Source organism: Ruditapes philippinarum, unplaced genomic scaffold, assembly GCF_026571515.1.
Source record: "Ruditapes philippinarum isolate M1 unplaced genomic scaffold, ASM2657151v2 ctg199_1_1_1_1, whole genome shotgun sequence".
Lineage (NCBI taxonomy): Eukaryota > Metazoa > Mollusca > Bivalvia > Venerida > Veneridae > Ruditapes > Ruditapes philippinarum.
In genome coordinates, this window is record NW_026859993.1 from 47,020 (window position 1) to 71,015 (window position 23,996).

Below are 23,996 nucleotides of genomic sequence, written 5' to 3' on the forward strand. Positions count from 1 at the left end.
AAATGTTCCAACCTTTTTCTGAACTGTATATTTGCCATTGTTGTACTTTCTTACACAGTTGGATACTTGGGTAAAGCTAACTGAAAATCGGTTTGTATTTTGTATAAATAAGGATAAATGGAATTATGTAAAAATTAGTCATTTCTTCAAAGCTATAGACACACCAATATTTTTGCACACATTTCTGAGTAGCATACCAAATACTTAAACAATTATAAAATTATTTCATATTTTACTACAATTAATATTTTTAAAAAACTTTTATATAAAAAGCAAAACAACAATAAAAGCAAAAAAAAAATAATTTCCTTTCCCAATTACTTGCTAATTTTTGGAAATAACTTTATTTATCAGAGTTATCTCGACTGTAACTAACTTAGCAATACAATAATATTGAAATAACAATACTGAAAAATCTTCAAATAATTTCTGATAAAGCTTTCAGGAAATATTTAGCCCGAATACATACGGTTCAACAGATTTAATGTTAATAAAGTCATATATAAGCTGCAGAACAAATTCAAATTTTTAAAATATATGTATGACTTTTTCACATTTTCGCGTCTCCGCATGCACGAGAAAATTATAAAAACATGACCATGCCACATATACAAGATGCTGTATCTGAGAACATATGTACATACGAACTTTATAATAACAACGCGAGCTGACATTTCCTAGCAATATACAATGCAGTATTGGAACTTAATATTTCCTTCTGATTTTCACATAATGTATATATAAGAACATCTAGTACAACTAAAATCGATATTACCAACTTTGTTGATAATATACATATATTATTGTAAATCACTAGTGCTAAAATATCTCACCACCATAGGCAGTTATATTAGCATCTATTCACGTGTAAAATATGGCAACATTTAACAATAGGCAATGCATTTATTATCAACAAAAACAAACAAACGAATATATCACTCTAATCTATCACATATTATGACATTTTGTCACTTTAATGATGGAGAACTGTATCATATAGCAGCATTTAAAAAAATGGATTTCATAAAATTATATTAACTTTGGTCCACACGATTTATAATCAACGGCAAGAGAAACACATAACAATACTGATAGAGTACATGTAAATAGAAATTGTACATTGTGTACCATAATTAAAATGTAATTGAAAACCATTTTGTGTTATGTTGTCCAATGTGCAGAGATCTGAAATTCTAAATTGATGTTTAGGCCAATGCTCATGGTACCCGGTACAACAATTTTAATAAACCTATGACTTCAGAGAAAAGGAACAATATGTTTTGGACCAGTAGCGTTCGTTGTGAATACTTTTTTATATGTACAAAAACTGTTGTTTTTCTCTAAAAGTCTATTGACCATAAATGTTAATATTTTACCGATTTTACAATGAAACTATATTAAAATTTGATAGTTTCACAGTATCAAAATATAATTTCACTGTATCCAAACTATATTTAATTCAGATGAAACAATAAATGGATTTAAACTCTGTTGTATGTAAAAATGTATATGATCAAAGGAAGCACATATATATTATTATTTTGCATCATTATACGAAACAATGAAAAAAATATTAAATATTTCAAGGTGAAAAAAAAACTTGGCTGGTTTTATGTCCTTTATTAACGATTATACGGAAAATAACTATTTATAAATGGTCATATAACCTTTTTATACAGTCTTTTTATTCTATAGTATTGCTTTTATTAAAGTACACACATATATCACAAAATTCACGAATTTGCAACAGCCTAATGTTATAAATATGATGACAAAAATAATAATAAAAAAAACGGTAATATTGTCTTAATATAATCGAAGTTTTTTAATTGGTCTACATAGGATCCCTAAGGTCTGTAATATTATGAATAATTATGTTGACAGTATTAAGCATCAGATATAAAAACTAACCACTGAAGAATTACAAATGGATGTAATTGCACATGATTCGATATTACATGTAATGTATATTCATATAATAGATAATAATTAAATTGTTCCCGTCATTGCCAAATGTTCATACTAAATCACTTAGAACTTTATCAACATTTTTTTTCAAGTGAAATTTTACAAGAATATCCAAAATGATAATTTGATTAATTTCTATCGTTTTTATCAATATTTGAAATACAAATGTACGTGCAAAATGTGCCCATTGTATACCAATGAACTATCATATGTGCAGTAAATTAATGATTAGTGTAGCAATAATTGCTCAGTTAAGATAAATATTTAAAAATAATAATCTAGAGGTAAACATAAAATGCGATTTTGCTGCTCCTACAAAATGGAGTAAAAATTGAATAATAATGTAAATGATAGCGATTTAAAATTAACCTAAGCATCTTGCTTTTTCTTGCAAAATATAATAAAAATTAAAAACTACATTGAAACCTTAAAGTTTCATAATCATTGGCAGCTTTCGCTCGTATTTGTCCAGCAATTAAAAACGTTAGTTATATAAAAGGCCCATTATGCCTCAGAAATGCTATCATTTTTAATTATAAAAATCATTATTATTATTATTATTATTATTATTATCATCATCATTATTATTATTATTATTATTATTATCATTATTATTATTATTATTATTATTATTATTATTATCTTGATTACAGTTTCAGAAAAATACTCGTTTACCGTATGTATTATTATTTTTTTTTGCTACTTTTGTTCTGTTGGCAAATGTTATAATTATAGTGAATAAGTATTTTGTATGGAAGTGCAATACATGTACAACTTTGTTTGCATTTTGCTTCCATTGTGACACATAATTGCACGTTCAGCCCTACTTTCTTTAATTTTTAAACATCTATAATTGCTCTGAATCCATTTTTATAACATTACAAATGTTTGACATTTCGAAGAATTCGAAATATGAATTTCTGAGGCATAATGTGCCTTTAAATAGATACCATGGCAGGTATGACGTCATCCAATATGTTTATGTTCAAGGTAGCAGACCCCTAAAACTTGACGGACGGAAAATACCTTATATGTAGCGCTTGGTCATTAAGTCATGAGCACGATCCTGAATCAATGATTAAACCAATGTCCGTTTACCGTCGCATATCTAAAGGCATATACTGATATAGATAGTATATGGGGAGTGATATATAAAAGTAATTGGACAGTTGGTTTAATTAATGAGAGAATATGAAGTTGATATGGTGCGAGGAAAAAGGGTCTTTTAAATAGAACTGTATTTGAAAGACCCTGATGGATAACATTGATGATTTAAGAAAAATGTTGAAGAATATAATTATCTATGTATAATGAATGCTTCTATTTAAATGGAATGTATATTATTTAAGAATCTGAACAAAACGAGATAAAATTTGCACAACAAAATATTTAAGACAAAACAAAAATATAACAAATTAGAATCTACAATTAAGATGTGGAATGAAATGACAAAGCAGACGACAGATAGCAATAGTACAAATTATCCCGCTTTCATCTAAAACAAAACAGATAACCATCACGATGCGAGCATTATTGCTTTTAATTTCTTGCTTTACCATTTCCGTCTGATATAGTTACTAGATTCAAGGAAATTGGCACAGTTGTTAAAAAAATCATGGCATTTTCAAACTGGAAGCAGCAATTCATATTATTATAATTCGAGCTTATAGAATGATTTAACTTTCAATGCAGACGATATATCATCGTTGTAGCACATGCCCGCATGTTTTTGTACATCATTAATAACTACATGGTTCCTGATGTGAAGCTATTGGTCCATGAACTATGGCAGTTATCTCATAATTTGTCCTGCATTGTTTATCTAAAGAATGCACACTCAAACTGCGCATGCTTTGTGAACTGTCCTGGATTTCATAACTAATTCCTCGTTTTCGTAATTTGTATACTTTTCTATGCATTCTATAACACCGGCGTTATATTTGATACGCTTATACATTTTCACTAGTAAATTATGATTATAGTCTCTATTTTTGTGACCATGGCCTTCAAAATTACCTGCTTTTGTCGTCTGATGAACTGCAAGTATCGTCTTTGTACCATCAATCACAACATGTTTCGATTTCCGAGAATTAAACACTAACCAATTATCGTATGCTCTCCGCCCTATTACAACTTCCGCTATATCCTTCCACGGAAATGAGCGCGTAGTAATAAAATAATCCTCTGCCCAGCCGGTAAAAAGTTTACCGCGTTCCTTCGCTATTCTTGTGATATTGCCCCAAGTAGATCCTTCGGATTCAGTGACGTTGTCGACGTTACTTCTCTGGCCGACAATCATTGCAGGTTTATCTAAATCTAATGTAGAATTTCTCAGAAGAAGTAAAGTCTTTATGAGCGTTTCAGTATACAAAATGTCGCCATTACTGTACGCGTAAAACGTAGAATTATAATTATCCATCGCGTCTTTGTACATATATTTTAATACTGGAATACCGTCTGCAGCTGCCGCACTTATATGCCTAACCTCGAATCCATTTCTAGCACAGTCTTCAGCGACTGAAGTCTCGTTTGTAAATATCACAGGGATAACAAACGGGCGCAACATCACCCAATTATGTAACGTTAAATTATGAACCAAATATTTTTCCGGGCTATCATTCCATGAAGTGAAAAGAGTAAGTAAAGGTTCTGACTTATTTGCTAGAAGATCAGACTTAAATTTTTCCAGCAGTGTAGAATTTATTTGGGTAGATTCATCAACCTTTGGCTTCGTTTTAGTACTTGTCGGATGACTCGCAGCAGCAGCTGCAGCAGCAGTAGCAGTTGTTTTCGATTGCGAGGCAGATACTTCTATTTTTAGGCTCTTGTCAGATTGTTCCATTAGTTTAAGGTAATAAGAAACAGATCCAAACTTGTCTTTCCAAACAGCCTGAAATATACCACGAAACAAACATAAATAATGAGTAATTCATCATAACTGTAGCAATGCAAAAAGTATTACTGTCAACGTTCATACAGTACAATAGACTAGATTTGACCATTTCTACCTGTACACCGCCTGCCCTAAGCCAATTAGAATGGAACATTCAATTCCACATGACAACAAAATACTACATGACAACAAAACAGACGATAAAAACCTCCATTCATGTAGTAGGATCACCATCCGCAGTCTTTTTTGCCGGACATTAAAATATATTGTTTTACAATCATTTTCAGGTCTTTGTCTTCCCATTGGTACCTGCATGTCGATGAAGAAGATTTGAAGAATTCGGGAAGGCGAAAGCAATAAGGACCAGAACTTGTAACTGAAGACAAGCTTGCGATATCCTGACTGAAGCCTTAGATAGTAGCTCGTACAAAATAGACTGAGACGACGAGGAAAAGTACTAGGATATATGAGACGACATAACTGCTTGAAAGGCTAGCCCTTTGGTTAGCACCAATTAACTGCTCTTTTAAGGGCTACCTTCTTTTTCATATTGTCTGAGGTAACTGTACGTTTAAGTGCTCATTGACCGCTGTCACAATGGAAAATTGTACCTATCCTATCATGAACTTAATATGTATGGAAACATCAATCATAAAAGAGTTTAAGTTAATGGCCCTACGGACAAGGAAACGGAAAACCTGGAGACGACGTACTCAAATGGAAATATTGAGGTGAAGTTCGTATATGGCGAGTTTGTTTTACAACTGTCACACGCTGATGAAGTCATAAAGCTGTAAAGGACATATAAATCTTGAAAACATTAGATTCCACAAGAGCATTGCAAACAAACTAAGTAACTTAAAGGTGTGAATGATATGATTTATAATTTTGAATCGCCACCTGTTTATCATTCGTTTGGTGTTGAATAATGTCCATAAATTATATAGGGTCTAATTGAAAATGTCAGTGTGGGTCCGATACGTTTCAAATGTGTAGCTTTGTTCTGAGAGAGATTTGAACTTGCTTAGTTAGAGATTTTCTTTTTTATTATTCGTTTTACAAGCATCATTTTCTTTTTGAATTATACATGTAATTTCATCTTTACATTTACGTATATTAAAAGGATCGCATTTGCTAAATTGATCTTTAAATGCACTAGAAGAATTTGAGCGGACAAAAGCCATGCTCTTCGGCAAATATGATAGAGCTATCGATTTTCGGGACCAACTTACCATTTGTTTGTTATTAAATGCCATATACATGCAACTGTCAATTTCTTACATATTTTTTTTCACGGAGAACACGAATTGTTCATTTATGATTGAAAATAAAGGTTCGGGTGTATTGCCAATATCAAATGTGTGATATTCATTATCTAATCATGCATATTCATAACTTTTCAAACAGGTTAATGATGGACCCCAGTCGCTCACATTAGTCCAATTGCAATACAACTTGTAAATGTAAAAATCAAATTCGTTTTGAGATTAGGCTCAGTAGCTTATACAATTTTCATAGTTTTGTGCACCGAATTGAATGCGAAACTTATGTAGCCCACTTTGCCACATCGTCCGTAACTGAAATATGTAGGTCTTTAGGTAGAAGTACACATATAAGGTATACTAATATATGAGACTGTTAAATATGTGTCAAACATGCCGATATGCGAAAAAAACCTGGTAAATCTTTATTTGAGCTTCACTTAACCTTTAACTCAAGAAATACTATAGTGCATGATAAGAATGATTATAAGCCGACAGATAAAGAATAGTGGCGAAAACTTTACTTCTTAGCCTCAGATACCTTATTCATGACCAAGTGACCTCATTACAAACACACTACAAATACTTATTAGTCAATTACTTAAATTAACGCTTATTGTTTTTGGTAACATCATAAGCAATGCATGCATATTAAGTTTATACGTTAATCAAATGACCCTGACATGTGACTAAATTTGACCGAATGAGTATTGTTTGAAAGAAAACAAAGCCATGTATTAAATTGCATGTTTTATAAAGACAAGTTAAATGTTGATGCTGCATATCAAAGACGCCGCCAAATGATGTGAACAGTCACAGGTAAAGTACAAAATCAGAATTGAAAATCGTTCTCTATTACAGTTGAATATCCGAAGCACTAATTATTTTTTTCTCGATGTTTTGGTATGTGTCTGAAATTCTGAAATGTTTGTCTGTTGCGACAAAGATTGTCGAAACGTTTGGTCGAAGCAAAATAAATTGGATTACACGTGAAATTGAAATGGTAAACTTAAAATAAATTCAAGACAATATGTGCCGAGAATGTGTCCATTTAAATATTGGTGCGAATTGCATAATGTTCGAATGATTGAATTTGGCGGCAATTTAAGGCGGAGACGAACTTCAACAGAGGCGGAGCAAATGAAGTGAGTGACACTGAGTACTTCAGTCCGGTATCGACTATAGACTGGGTCATTGGCACCACAGGTGCTCGTCCAGTCTTGGTGCCCATATAAAAAAAAAATGAAGTAAAAAAAAAAAATGAAAAAAACAAATTTTGAAAAAAAAAACATCAAAATAACTATTTTGGGTTGAGTTAAAGAAAAAAAATATTTGGAAAAAAAAAATTCCTATATACCATTACTACGAAAAGGTCACCTAGTCGCCGTAACGCTATGAAGCTTTACAATCTTAAATAACTTACATTTTAACTCGGACACTCCAATTTGTTAAAATCTTGCAAAATTCCGTTGATGGTCGGCCATTTTGTGAAATACGAAAGTACAAAACATACATCGTACTGGTCCGCTCTCCTGGTTTCCTACGACTACGTGCGAGCAACAGTAGACAACGGTAACCATAAATTTATTGGTTACTGTTGTCTATTATTCAGCGAACGTTGTCGTAGGGGACCAGAACAGCGAAACATTACGGTTTAGTTTTGTACTTTCGATTTCGACAAAATGGCCGACAATCACTGTTGTTTTGCAAAATTTTAACAAATTGGAGTGTCCGAGTTTAAATGTAAGTTATTTAAGATTGTATGTAAGGTACAATAAGAATGTTAACAATTTTCTAAATGCACAATGTGTAAAGAGTAGCAAAATAGCTTTTATTGTTACAGAACTCGACATTGTGGTTGTTCCACAGTGTGTCCTAGTAAAGCTCCGTAGCGTTACGGCGACTAGGTGACCTTTTCGTAGTAATGGTATATAGGGGGGGGAAAAAATTTCTTTTTTTTTCTTAAACTCAACCCAAAATAGTTATTTTGATGTTGGTTTTTTTTTTTTCAAAATTTTTTTTTTTCAATTTTTTTTTTAAAAACTTCATTTTTTTATATGGGCACCAAGACTGGACGAGCACCTGTGATTGACACGTCATTTATTAGCTAGATAAATTAAGATAATTATAAAAAGAATATGATATTCAACATCACACTATCACTTCAGTGAAACCTTTATTTTAATCCCTTAAAGCTCTGTGACATATTGAACACCAGAAAAGCTATTTTCATTGGAAAATTTGAAAACAATGTGATTCTGTTTGCACAAAATCAAGTCTAAAAATGCATATCTACTAGACGGCGCGTGCACGCGTCTAATAAATATCAACTTAAATAAAACAAGAATTATTGCAAAATGCCTATTTGTATATTTAATTTAAAGTGAATGGTACATGCAAGCATTCATTGCTAAACGGTAAAACCCTATTCAAATACAGGAGCAAAATATAATATTCGGAACATTTTAATCTATTTACGTGCAAGTGTGTTAAATAACGTTACTACTCTTCCGAGATGATAATGAAATCATATATCACCATACTTGGTGATACAAGTTCTGTTTAAGTGATATGATAATGAAACTGTTATAATGCAGAAACCAAATTTACTCTCACTCGTACAAATGCTACTCATTAACTATTTTCAAGAGCTACATGTACCAAATGATGCAATGAATACCTTTTCAAGAATAATTTTAGTGGTGTCTTACCTGGAGATCTCCTTCAACAACCCGGAACACCGATGACGTATTCATTCCATCAAAGGCATTCGTGTATAGATATAAATAGACTGACAGACATACTATAAATAGTAACACAATCCGCCATATTGGCACTTTTTCGTTGCACTCGCTCATTCTACGAGACGGATATTATACCAAAATTGTATTTCCTGAAATGACAAAAGAAATAAGAAAACATTAGAAATGTTAAGGAATAAATGAACCTAAAACAGAGTTCATTTTAAATCGGTCAAAATTCTAATTTCTCAATTCTAAATAAGAAAGCTGATTCTAAATGAAACTCAATTACACACTATTTTCAATAATTCTATCTATCCTTTTTTAACTTAAACTTTTTCAGTGAACTGCTTTCGAGAGAACCGTTTTGGCATGATACAGACGTTAACATTTTCGAAATGCGTTTCAGAAGTTTGGCAGATCAGTCATGAAAGCGTTATAATCGGGTTCAAAAGCGTGAATGTCACGTCGGAAGCGTGATTGAAGGGTGATTCAACTTTGTGTTATATAAAAAAATCAAAAGATTGAAAAGCAACCGCTTTCATTCTATTGATAATCTGTGACCTTTTTATCAGAAACATATATACTTGCCTGGCTGCCTTATGTATATCATCTATCTGATTTTATAAGTGTAAATGTAAATAAAATGTTCCAAAAAGTTGTTACATGTATATGTTTAATTTTTCAGTCCTTAAATATGAGCCGCGTCACGACAAAACCTACATAGTGCGTTTGCGACCAGCATGGATCCTGACCAGCCTAGCCTGCCCATCCGCGCAGTACGTCTGATCAGGATCTATGCTATTCGCTTACCATTCCTATTACAAGTACAGAAACTGATAGCGAAAAGCATGGATCCTGATCAGACTGAGCGGATCCGCAGGCTGGTCTGGACCCATGCTGGTCGCAAACTCACTATGTTGGTTTTGTCTTGACGCAACTCATATAATGTCAAATACCAGTATCAGAGCTATGGGTTTATCCAGTTTCAAATGAGTATAGGATTTTGAATGACATCAAGTCAAGTGGAATGCATTATATAATAATATTACCGCAATGTTGATCAAAATTTGTGTTAGAACTATGCCATCGGAACAATGTTGCATACACAGAAACTACAAGCTTTCTTTCTGTAACGTGTTACTGGAATGTTCTTTAAAAAATTTTCTTTAAAACACTGTAACGGACCTCATGGTCATTTTGACCAGTCAAACGTACTTGGGAAGAAGATGTTATTTGGGTTTTCTTATAAAATTATTATATAACTATAATATAATACTTCCCAAATGAGATGTACCTGTCCTTTACTTATTATTAATACAAAAAGTGACATAATTAGATCTCAGATTTGTCAAATTGTATTCTAAAATTGATTCTATGTGATTGTCGGACATTTTTTTTTCGGACATCTTTTTGAAACACAATATTGTCGGAATACATGTACATTTTGTGTGACTCAACGGCGTAAAAGGAGGCAACTTATTTGTAGCGAGAATCTTAGCCATACATGTCAAATCGATGTCAAATTGATAGCACAATTTTGAAAAGATAGCACTGGGATGAACAATTTTCAATATTTTTTCTATTTCCAAGACGATTATTAGAAATCAGCGATGTTAACCACAGATGTATAAAGGATAGTTTACTTCAAGTTGGTACATCAGTTTTATATAGTCTTGTTGTCGCATAAAAACAGACAACAACAATCAGTTATTATTATTAATTAATCGACAAGATGTTTTACTTAGTGGGTTGATATCAAACAAGAACCATCACAGAGTGGGTGCCATGATCTTATTTCCAATGACAATTTAAAAACATCGGAGAAAATAAAACAAACGGACCATAATGGCCCTGAGTCGCTCACCAGAAACAACTGCTTTTCAGTGTTTGAAATTATCCTTTGTCAATATTTTCTAGTATTAAATCTGCGCATAGAATGAGTTTAAACAATAATTGGAAGAAATGCCATTACAGTGGGCATTTAAGCTTTAGCAGACTTGATAAAAGACTACCTAAAATGCTACAAAGTTTGGTGATCATCTATCAATTCTTTCAGTAGGAAATTATGTTCAAAAGTTTTTTTCAATTTTTGGCTTTAGTGGCCCGTAAAAGGGGCTAATCAAATTAATATGAGCAAACTTGATAAAAAAAACTACCTAAGAATGCTACAGACAAAGTTTGGTCATCCATCAATTAGTCCTTTTTGTTTGTTTCATTTTTTCCAACAGTATTTCAGTTATATAGGTGGGTAGTTTCCAAACCAAAGTTCCTGGAGAGTTAAACCAGTACTAGACTACCTTCTGTAGAAATAGACGTTAACTTTAAAAGTTTTTCTATTTTTAGCTCTGTTGACCCCTAAAAGGGGCCAATTGAAATGACATGAGCGCTGTCACAAGGATGCTACAGACCAAATTTGAAGTAAATCTGCAAAGCAGTGTCAGAGAAGAAGACGATTGTTGACGCATGACGACGGACCGGACGTGGGACGCCGGAGCATACCCCTTTGATACTAATAGCTCATCCTAAACCTTCGGTTCTGGTGAGCTAAAAGAAATGCCGTGAAGGATTGTTTTACAGAATTTATTGAATATTTCATATTTGACCCCATAGTTTACTTTGATAGTGAAAGTCATGAACTGATGAAGGTCATTCTGTGGCCATTGTAATTAGTGTTATTTTGTATAAAACAAATATGTACATAAGTTACAAAGTTATGAAAATTGAAGTAATTAGTCATAGGTATCGTATTTCTTTTTATTTATTTATTCATTTATTTATTTATTAATTTACTTATTTATTTATTTATTTATTAATTTATTTCTCTTTCTATCTATTTATGCATTATTTTTTTCAAGTATTAATCAAATCCGTGGTAAACAAAAAAAAATAAAGTTAATATGCACGATATAATCAAATTCAACTTCAATCGATTAAGAAATTCAAAGAAAGTTTATCTGTAACGAGAACGGCAACAAAAATGATAACAAGAATGTAGCAATAGCTCAATTTTTTCTCAATAAAACATAATTTCTTTACACGAGAACAACGTTCGACGAAAAACACCTGCCTTGTCCACTTTAGTAATAATTCCTATAAAATATTTCATTAATGATACTTAACGGAAATAAGATATTAATATGTAAACATGATCATAGTCTCGGTATTTGATTAAACAAATAATGATAAATAATTTGAATTATTATCTAAAAAACAATTTACATGTATTTGCTCTAATCAATCACGTTTGCTAAAACGGCTTACAAAGGAACAAAGGAAAACCTTTTTTAAAATATGTTTGAACTAAATTAGTCTTGCTCATAACCAAGAACACCCAATTATGTTGCACTTCCGGACCAGTATGATAACAGCAAATTAACCTCTGTGAATTAATTGTAGGGTTGTATTGATATCCGTATTTCAGATATGAGCCGTGTCACGACAAAACCATTATAATGGGTTTGCGGCCAACATGAATCCAGACCAGCCTGCGCATCCGCGCAGTCTGATCAGGATCCATGCTGTTCGCTGTCAGTTTCTCTAATTATAAAAGGGCTGTTGTTTGGTGATCAGTAATTATACCATGAATATGCACCACTCAACCCCACCCCCTGAGAATTGAGAATTATGAAACTTAGGTCTTTAGCACATCCAGATAATGTGCAGAACTTATATGCCAGGTGTGCCGGCTCAAGGTCGGGGTCATACCTTCAGGTAAAAGGATAAAGACTTGGGTTTCTTGTCCGCTTTTTATCTCCAAAACCCCATGAAGGATTTTAAGGCACCTTGTGACAAATGTTAACCACATGGAGACCATATGCAGAACCTTTTTTGGTTACCGCGGACTATATATTTATATATATATATATATATATACTAAAAAGTGTTGTATTTTTCTCCGAAAATGAAAATACTAGTATTGGTATTTGCAAATCGCATTTGCAAATGAGGTACGGTAATTTACAGATGGCGAAGTGTTTGAAAATGGTGTTTTACAAATGGTGTAATTATCCAAACCTCTACTTTGCAAATGGCGTCATGTACAAATATGTACGAAAAAACAAAAAGAAAATATGTACAAAAAAAAACTAAAAAGAATATGTATGCAAACTAAAAAAGAATATGTATGCAAAACTAAAATAAAGTATGTATGCAAACTAAAAAAGAATATGTATGCAAAACTAAAAATATATGTACGACACACAAACAAAAAATATGTACGAAAAACAAAAAAAATATATATATAACAAAAAAAAACAAATGTCACTTTTATGCCACCGTTCAAAATACTCTAGTACAGAAATCGTGTATTCCTAGAATTAAAAGATGCTGCGAAAAATATCCCGTTCTGTCGGTCATTTACTTGATAACTTTTGGTGCCATATTGAGCCCCATTTTAAATATGTTGGGAATGAAATAAAATGCAGTTTTTTTTATCAAAAGAACTATAAATAAACTCTATTACAATGTTCTGGTGAAACATCAAGTTTTTCGATAGGACTATAAATGATGATATTTACAAATACATTATAAAGCATATCAACAAACTTAAGGGGTTTTGTAAGCTCCGTAACAACCGTTCGCTAGAGGCTTTTTAATGGGAAGTCTTACATACTTCTTTAGAAAGAGCAAACATGAATTTTATTATGTTAAAATAATGGTATCTGAGAAATGTAAGATGCTTGTTACCTGAATAAAGTAGCGATAAATGTGAAATTATTTGTCATAAAAAAAGTCAAAACACTGAAGTATTTGACTTCCATATACAATACCAATTCAGTAAAACTGTACTCATCATTGCCAAAAAGCAACAGATGAAAAAGGTAATCAGGTAATTAGCCAATGTTTATTTTTTGGATAATATAGAGGAACATCAAAATAAAAAAGCTTTTAAGAAAAACAAATAAAAACATAATGGGCCTTTAAAACGTTTTTTTTAACCCTTGGGGAGATCGATCCCCTCTATACCCCCAGTGAGAATTTCACATTATTCTGAAGCTCCGCTCTTAATGTGCGACTACTTAAATAGTTGATATCTTTAGTACTGCCTGTACGGACTACTACTTAAAGCCGCATCTACACCTAGTCAAGTTTCTTATATGTCACATTTCATAAATAAATGGCTCTTTCAACATTTTATCAGGCATATTTTTTACTGAAATGTCTTACTAAGATTTCCCAGAATTTATACCTTTGTCTATGGTAAGACTATTATATTTCTATAAAATGTGTAAATTAAAAACGGGAAAATAATGCATTTACCTAAAAACAATGGAGTTAATGAAAGGTGTACATTCTTTTAAAATAGATGGAAAATTTGAGAAAAAATATTTTAAGCTTAATAATTGATACAAATTCCTTATTTGGTGATTTATTTGGTGAAAGTTCTTCACTTACTAATCAAGACCATTAAAATTCCTATTGATTCTAGTATAATTCAGGGCACATGTTTGTGTCTATTTAATACCTTGATTTTTTGTTTACCATTGACTTTGACTACAATGTATTATTTAAAACATAATGAACATTAATTTTCTATGACCCCAAAGTGCGGTCCTTTGCCTGATGTTAAAAAATACATATATACCTGTTTAACGCACTTTGGGGTCAAAATTGGACCCCAAAGTACGTAACGCACTTTGGGGTCGGACCCCAAAGTGCGGTGTTACAGAGCATGTATGGAAGTGCTATATATGTAATGTATATTGAACTTGTTTTATATACAAACACGACGGTTAGATATTTATCAAGAAACAAGTTTATAGGTCTATAGTGAAAGAGTTTCTGAGTTTTTAAACCTTTTTTTTTAAGTAATCATTTGCTGCAGAGAAAGAAATGCTAAATTACCATATGCATTAGCATTTACAGTCGATATTGACTTAATCATACATAAAATCGTATACTTAAGATAAAACAATTTTATAAAATGTTAAAACCATCCTATCAACTATGTTTGTATATATAAATTATGGGCACGTGACATGTTGTAAAATATTATGTGGTCTATTCAAACATACTGGTTGATATGAAAAGTCATAACACGGACTTCAGATGTCAAGTCACTGATAACGATAGGGCAATATTTCAACATACACTTTCTTGTGTTGGCCATTTAAGGTCTTATGATGTTTTAATTATGCTGCTTAAGCAAGCTTTAAATCTAATCATTGTACTATTCTATTCCTTTAAGTTTTGAATAGGTATATTTGCTTTCCTTTTTGTCCGGTGCTGGGAATGGCGGTAGGGACGTTTCAAACGCAGATGTACTAGTTTCAAGATACTAATAAAAATACTTTTTCATGTGTTTCATACTTGTGCAGCAGACATTTTTTGTAATCTAAATATTAACCTAGATTTATAAGGAAAGAATGTGTTACTTTGTCGTTGAATTAAATCCGATAATTTCGTTTCAATAATTTTCCAAATTTGTTGAGTTTTGAAAATAAAAAATGCCATATGTGACCAATATAGTGACCTATGTTTTCTGGTAAAAACAGGAAATAATTTCCCTTTCATATGTGGTAGAACAGTAATCTTTTCCGCCTTTAAATAACAGAATATTTATATTCCACCTTTCTGAAAAAAAGATAAAAACCAGGCAATGCCCCAAAGTCTGCAATTTATCAGTATATAATGGGTGTCCACTACCCTAAGGGAGTATGAAAATGTTTCCAGATGTGGATTGATCGCCTAAAAAGTGTATCCAGACCAAAGGTAAGTAGGCACGAATAAAAGGATCAAAGATTGTGAATGTTATTAATTCATTAAAATTTTTAAGAAAGGGAAAATTCTTTAACAACCAAGTGTCGCTATTTTTGGAACATCTCTCGTATAAATGTTTCAAAAAAGCATTCACCAAGAATATATAACACTAATGATTTGCTTTTTTGAAGTTGAGAAACGCATCAAGTCTACATAAAAACCCCATGCACAATAAAACCTCAGTGATCGATTAGATATCGATTTCGCATTCTAACTAAGGATATAGGAAATAGTTTTCTTCTATTACATCAGGTACATGACATTATACATTAGGTCATATCGTATACTGATTTATGTCTAATCCAGGTACATGACATTATACATTAGGTCATATCGTATACTGATTTATGTCTAATCCAGGTACATGACATTATACATTAGGTCATATCGTATACTGATTTATGTCTAATCCAGGTACATGACATTATACATTAGGTCATATCGTATACTGATTTATGTCTAATCCAGGTACATGACATTATACATTAGGTCATATCGTATACTGATTTATGTCTCATACTGACTATTATGTTCTAAGTTCTTCTGCAGTAAATCATGCCATAATGTCAAATAGGGTGTCAACACAGTGCTTTATGCCTCAGTGTAAATGTTCCACAATGATGGCAAATAGGTTGCCAACACAACGACAGGGAATTTCTTGCTCTTTCGATGTGCCCCAGCGTTGATTATTGCCATGTATATATATATTTTTGTATATGTTTATATGCTGTATATGTTTATAAGACTAAATAAACCTTCTGTTCTGTTCTATTCTGTTGATACGCCATAATAACAAATAGTGTGTCAACACGACGAAGAGTATATTTGTCCTGTATGCGGTGTGCCGCCGCGAAAATAGTGTGTCAACACGACAAAGAGTATACTTGTCCTGTATGCGGTGTGCCGCCGCGAAAATATTTTTTAACATCAAAAAGGATGTAAACATATAACGCGACATGCGATCGCGTTAACACATCACAATGACAACACAAGCTATTTGTCGCTTTTTGTGTGCCATTTTGAATTTTGTCGTGTTCACACGTCGGCGGCGATCTTGAATTAAAAGATGAAATTTGTATTTCTGCTGAAACACAAGATACGGAAAATTTGCGTCGAGGTAATATACTTTTGTAATTAGTTATCCTCATATATTTTTTTCTCAATTATATTACATTCTCTTTAAAAACTTCCTACTTAAGCACCTGTGACCTCTTGTTAAAGACTTAATTAATTAATTATAATTTTGAGGAAGTGAAAAACACGCTTGTTCCTGTTCGCCCATATAACTGAACCCTTAAAGGTGCTTCATATTGACCATATTATTGATGTCACTCCAGCTGAACCAGTTTAGAAAGTTTTTTATTTTAATAACACAATCATTTTTACAGTGCAGGTTATTCACATCACGTCAAATTTGTGCAAGAACGAGGAAAAGTTTTGTTTTAAAATATTCCATATTTCAAGGAGACCAGTACTATAATTTCCTTGTCGTTATAAACATGTAAATGTTATTAATATTCTATAATATAAAATCATAAAACATGTTGTTATAATAAGGGATGGACCTCTAAGTGTGGGAAAATGAAACGCATGAAATGATATGCATGAATCGTTTATATGTATATATGAGCAGCGCGTCACGACAAAACCAACATAGTGCGTTTGCGACCAGCATGGTCCGCGCAGTCTGATCAGGATCCATGCTGTTCGCTTACAAACTCTATCACAAGTAGAGAAACTGATGCGCAGGCTGGTCTGGATCCATGCTGGTCGCAAACCCATTATGTTTTTTGTTATAGTGACATTATTACAATAGCGATGATAAAATTTAATCATTTTAACACTACATCTGGGTCAATGGACCTAAATAAGTAATCTTAAGCATAATACATGTAAACAATATACCTATGTGCTCGCAAATTACGAAATAAACTCTGATTTGTTCTTTTCTGTTCTTTAAATATTATTTCCACGAACTGATGATTGAACAGTGCACCTCATAAATGATGTAATATATCAATAGTCTAGAGATTAATAGAAACACCATATGCACATATATATCATTAATTGAAATATTCAAACCAAAAATAGAATTAAAATGGCCATAATTCAATAAAAAAAAATTCCAGATGTGACGAGAATGGCGCATTTCTCAATTAATTGCGTTGATGAAAATTGCATCGCACCAATAATTCTGTAAAATAAATGGTCTTAATTTACTTATTTAGAAAATTACTGCTTAAATAACTTCCATTTATTACATCATATATGTGCATAAATATCGCCTAGATTAATTAATGCCGTAACTGAACGATGTATTATGCATTCTTAATTCATAAGTAAACATTGTGAGTGAGTATTAATGGGTGGGTTTACTACACGTGGTTACGTCACGAGACGGATATATGCGGGAAAATACCTGTCAAACTGAGGCTAACAAAGTATGTCCAGTTCCGGTTTAACATACCGTTCCTAAATTTTGCCGACCACTTATTAAAGGCGTATGCTTAATAATTAGATATTCATTTTTTTATAAAGGTAGTAAAACGTAAACAAAGCGGTATGTTGAGTTACATACAAAAATACTAAATCAAGCAAATGTGTTACTGAGTATACTTTTTTCAGGACATTGGGCACCAAAAGTGCCTTATTGTACTTTTGGTGCCCAATAAGTGCCTTATTTGTTGGGCTCATCTGGAGGCATACGTCTTTAACATGCTACTATTTGTAGCATATAACACAGGCGTTCGGCACATTTGCCAAAAATGGCAAATGTGCCGAACGCCTGTGGCATATAAGTACCTCATTGTACTAAAATGCTACTAATTGTAGCTAATTAAAGCTGTATGCCTCCAGATGAGCCCAACAAATTGTGCACCAGGCCTTTTTATTATACAAACGATGGTCTTTACCGACATACATGTATTAATATCAGTTTGTAATTCGGTCGACCTTGCAGTTGAAATATTGAGAATAACCTCCAGAAGCGCCAAACTTTTTTCAAGAAAAGCAAAATTTCAAATGTTTTACTAGGACTTTCAGAAAAGTAAAAATATTCAAGTAAAATCTACAAAGTGTGTGCCATTTATTACTAATTTTGAAGTATTTTTCACCATGATTATTTCTACCGCGTGACTAACGCAGTAAAGGCTGTTTTTGGATATTTGAACATCTTTTTATCAATTTACGTGGATTGTAGAATCAGTGGTCCAGCTTCGGGACAGGATCTGTTTCGACTAATTCAATATCGTTTTCCCAGAAAATCGGCATTTTATAAGAAAATAAGCTGCCAACATGTGATTAGATACACATTGCTTGATATTATACACAAAACATTCAAATGCCAGAAATATTTCAAAGAAAACGGCATCAAAGAAACCGGAACTGGTCCTGTATCTGAACTGGTTACTTGACTGTATGTATAAATTACTTTGTTTGTTCACTTCACTATATTAACTTTTTAAAACATTTTTTAAAGTTTTATGAAATAAGCATGAATCTGGAGGCATGCTGCCTTAAAACTAAAAATAATAGTACTTTGTAAGTATACATTAATGTTAGTCTATTGGTCTGTTATGCAAAAAGAAAATCTGTCGTATATAGTGTAACCCTTACAAACGCTACTAGTTTAGACTGAAAAATTACAGTGATTTTTTGTCATAATCTTGATCTAATGTTACTCATCATCATCATCAGCAGCAGCAGCAGCAGCAGCAGCAGCAACATCATCGCCATCATCATCATTATAATTATTGAAGATTATATCATTATTTTTAAGTTCTTTTTATAATTTGATATAATTTAGTTTTCATATAGGAATCTTCGGACACTTTTACGAGCTCCCTAGTCAAAGTGAGGTAACTTTACAGTGAGGATCGGCGTGATAATAAGTTTATCACCGATCTTAACCCCCTATTAACATTTGCGCCGCGCCATGACAAAACCTACATAATGGGTTTGTAAGCGAACAGCATGGATCCTGATCAGACTGCGCGGATGCAAACCCATTATGTTGGTTTTGTCATGGCGCGGCTCATTTATTAGTTATATTAGTTAAGAATAATAGAAATCGGAGTCTGCAGCAAATTTGACAAATTTACAAAACAAATAAATTATCTCGCCAGTATGAAAACATTGAAAATAAATTGATACAAATTTTGTAATGTAAGTTTAACATATATAATTATTTATATTACTTCAATAAACTCTTGAAAAACTTTCGATAAATTAGAAAAATAAAAACTTCATAACATTACCTTTTTTACAGAATTGTGCTGTTTTGTATTATCCTTTTAATTATCCTAAAGTTAATTATGCGTCACTCTTTTAGTGGTCAAAAATAGTCATACTTTACACATTGTCCTAATAACGAAAATCACACACCGTTTTAAAGCACGATCACATTTTTTACAGTGCACAAATTTCTAAAACGTCAACATAATTCCACAACTCCTAACTATCAACGACACCAAATATACGCAAACTTAATATGAGAAATATCCGTGAGTTATGAAACAATTCGCATTTCTTGTAACCGCAGTTTATGTAAAAGAAAAAGATCGATGCGTCATAATTAATGTTGTTTGTGTGTATAATATAGTTAATATACCGTATGATTGAGTTCAAATATTGAGTAACACTGTAAAATTAAGAAACTTTTAATTAATTAAGAACATGCTTAGTTTTAACAATACAAATCTTTTTTTCAGCGTCATTTCCCGTTTGTCTCTATGTTGGTTTTAGTCATTCATTTTCTTCCTTAATAGTTTTTCCTTTTACATAAAAAAAAATCTTACGTATTTTTCTCAAGTTGATATATACAAGTATTTATGAACTCTTGTATAAGACTAATACTTAAAATACTCCACATAATTAGACTGCATACTTAATTAAGGCGGCTTCAACAGGAAGTCGCCATGGTGCCAGAATTACAAAAGTCATAAACCACTCAATTAAAACGATTTTGTAAGGAACACATATATATCTGCACAGCAAAATTTCAATGACACCGTCAATGAACTATGGGCAGCAAGAAATATACTGGACACTTTCCGACATGAAGCAAATTTATGTAAAAACATGGTCACGTATTTCATTAACCTAACAATACACCTGATAAGACCCTTATGTAGTTATCTTTACCGCTAGGTGGGGCTTCAAGTAATGGATTGATAACAGAATATGGTTGATAACGAAGCTCTATTTATGTGAAACAGCGAATTAGCCATGACAAAGAAGACATTTGTCGAATTGTTTAAACAAATCTTAAATAATCTTGTATATATAGTTTCCGTTATTTTTTTTTAAAGTTTCATTATTCTAAGGTTTTCTAATACTTAGGGTGTTGTGTTTTTTTCTTGTTCAGTTGAAATCCATCTGATTTGTGATATTGTATCGCTGTACATATATTATATACAAGAATACTGGTTCTAAACCAATCAATTATAACCTCTCAATCCCACATAGTCTAATTTAGGAAATTACAAGGATATATTTAATACAGATTTTCTGTATAAGTGAACTAGACATTTTGTAATTATGTTAGATTTTCTGTACAATCAAAAAAATGCAGATGTTTTATGAACTTTGGAAAAAAAACAACCTGTAAGTTATTTAATATGTCAGGTCTGGCGTTCATAAACTATCAAATACCCCCAAAAAAGTTCTTTAAAACGCAGCTTATTTTACTCGTACATATACGAGTATAAAATTTGCATTTTCTCCCTAAGAATTACATTTACATGTACTTCTGATTAATTGTGGTCCATCCTCTAAAAATAATACTATGAATGTTTTCTCAAAACATATTGTCCATTCAGTGTGACATACTATTTTAATATCTATTTTTTTTTTATTATTATTATTCTAATGTACTGATTGTGCATATCCCTATGTTGATATATACACTAATCTGACACTAAATAATCATATAATTATCGCGTTAATCACGTGTTTAACGCATTAAATAAATAGTAAATAACTACACATTTACCTATGGAAAGCCAGAAGTGCCTTTCGTTTAGACAAACTGATACGTTTGGTGGTAGGATGTGGAGTCAAGTTAAGTCAAGTTTTAGGGTTAAACCTTCAATTAGTTCAGTCAAGTATTCAATGTTAAGTCAATACGACATCTGGTTCAGTCAAGTTGGCACTACATGTTTGAGTCATATGGTCAAAATGACATTAGACTGAGTCTATTTTGCAAGCAAATGAGGCTACTTACCTGTGAACAAAAGACTGTTTTGGCGTTCCATATATTCTCTGTAAGGCTTTAAATTGTTATTACTATTAGCAGAGTAACGGTTTAAAACCTTGGAAAATATGGACTGTAAATCAGTGAAGTCCCACAGCCTCATTTTTCAAGTTGACACCTTTTCATTTTAATAACGATACGGTTTTGGGATCCTGTGATAAGCAGCTAGCTAGAACTCTACTGGCCATGCATTAAAATATATAGAAATACTTTTTCCCGAAATTTTCTTTCACAAATTAAGTAAAAATCTTACATTCGGTACAGACGTGTGCACGTCAATAACATTAGTCTGAACGGGTCGTGTCATAATTTTCCTGACATAATTCTTCCTAAGACAGGAGTAAATTGATCTAATCAACATAAAACATAAATATTCGATATTGATACATGACCTTACAACAAAATTACATCAATTTACTAAATCTAGTTTGCCATATTACCATAATATTCTCATTTAGAGCTCAAAAGTGGGCCATATTCGGAAAGCCTAGCCGATTACTAATAATCAATAGGTCACATCCGAAGTTTGACGGAAAATGCCGAAAAGTTGCGACTGAAATAAACGATGGGACAGGATAAAAAGAGTGAAATTTATAGAATTTATTTATTTATTTATTAGAAGGGCAAACTACCCGTAAATTTCGGAATGCTATAAAACCCTTCATATCGTCGCTTAATTACTTGATTGTGTCTTCAAGTGAAGGGGTATACCGAATGTCCACGGTAACAAGATAAATGTATATGTATTGGCAAACATTTATTCCGATAACTTTAAAAAAAAAGATGTTAATACATTACTGGCACATTATGCACGCGTTCGTTTATTAAATTTACACACGTACATACGCAAGCAAACAAATATCCAATAATGCTATGATTTATACATGTATCGTGAATTTTCTTTTCTTTGCAAGTATACCAGTAGTGTAAGAATTTAATCAAGAATACCTTCAGTTAGTTTCCTTGAAATGCCTGCACTGCCTACGTATAACATTATGCAAGTGTTCGGCGATAGATAAGATTTCTTAGAGAAAACTGTGAGGTCTGGAAAATAGCAGAAAACTAGTAGTCGAAACGAAGGAAACAGACAGTGTGTAATTTGGTGTGTTTAAATGCGTGCATATGTTATGTAGGTAAAACACAATAAACTGTATAAAAGATGCGATTATCAAAGCGTATATTGTTTAATATGGTGAAACCCTGATCGTCCCAGCTTTAAGTTCAGTGATTATTTATTGTATTTCAAAAAGGAATTGTCGATACAAATTCGAAATTTTCTGAAATATTTTCAAATTTTATAGGTAGAATGTTTATATTAGCAATAATTTTATCAAAAATTATAAATTATTTACACTACGTTACATATGAAAAAAAAGCGTAAAACAAACCTCAGTCGCCCAACATCGTCTTAACATAGTCTTAAACAGTCCAAAACAGTCATATATCAGCCTCCGAATTATTCCCATGCAGATAAATGTCAGACCAGTTGTTCCGTGAATTGCAAACTTTTATCGACTGCATGTCAGTTACTTTTATTACTCTCATATCCATCTATATATAAGCACAGAGCGTGCGCTTTAATATATTCAAGTTTGAAAGAAAACACTTGTATAAATGTAAACAAAAAACATCAAAGATTCATTTAAACTTATTCTATGAGTGTTTACAACACTTCTCTATAGCATGTATTTCGGCTAACTGTCAGACACAGGAAAATCCGTTGGCATGGTAACCATTTCCAATAACAGCGTTGAGCGTTAACATTCTGAATACGGAAAACAGTCTTCTTGCTTTCTCTATTTTATGACTGTTACAAGAATCGATTCAACGATAATAAATTTTCTGTCGCAGACGACATGCTCCCAAGAGCAGTTGTGCCGATATTTTTAAGTAATGCATATTTGCCAGCGTTGTTGTTGTTTTTCTTTTTCACAATCAACACGCAAATGAACGAATATGTTCAAATTGTAATATGAATGTTATAGAAAACGAGTACCACTTTCTTTTAGTATGCCCAAAATATACTAACTTAAGAAAAACCTACTTCAATCCATATTTTTGCGATTGGCCTACTAAGAAAAAAATTATCTCACTTATGAATTTAGACTCTGTTAAAA

At 32.1% G+C, this 23,996-nt stretch overlaps 1 protein-coding gene across 3 annotated transcripts; it reads right to left on the minus strand.

The window, feature by feature from the left end:
• Positions 1–2,665: 2,665 nt before the first annotated feature.
• On the minus strand, positions 2,666–23,644 carry LOC132758537 (uncharacterized). 3 transcript variants are annotated; one of them, XM_060750213.1, is made up of 4 exons: positions 23,268–23,644; positions 22,828–22,923; positions 8,835–9,016; positions 2,666–4,858 (listed from the first exon to the last, which is right to left on the minus strand). In XM_060750213.1, the coding sequence occupies exons 3-4, from the start codon at positions 8,979–8,981 to the stop codon at positions 3,806–3,808; spliced, it is 1,200 nt and encodes a 399-aa protein (XP_060606196.1). In that variant the 5' UTR covers positions 8,982–9,016; positions 22,828–22,923; positions 23,268–23,644; the 3' UTR covers positions 2,666–3,805. The 3 variants fall into 3 exon arrangements, with proteins under 3 accessions (XP_060606196.1, XP_060606194.1, XP_060606195.1); XM_060750211.1 differs by lacking the exon at positions 22,828–22,923; XM_060750212.1 differs by lacking the exons at positions 22,828–22,923; positions 23,268–23,644 and adding an exon at positions 19,883–20,350.
• Between the last annotated feature and the right edge of the window lie 352 nt (positions 23,645–23,996).

Bases quoted from the DNA above. Each gene is read 5' to 3' on its own strand.
- LOC132758537 (XM_060750211.1), bottom strand. From the start codon at position 8,981: ATGAGCGAGTGCAACGAAAAAGTGCCAATATGGCGGATTGTGTTACTA. The intron at 4,859-8,834 runs GTAAGACACCAC...GGTATATTTCAG, and splicing joins TTGTTGAAGGAGATCTCCAG to GCTGTTTGGAAAGACAAGTT.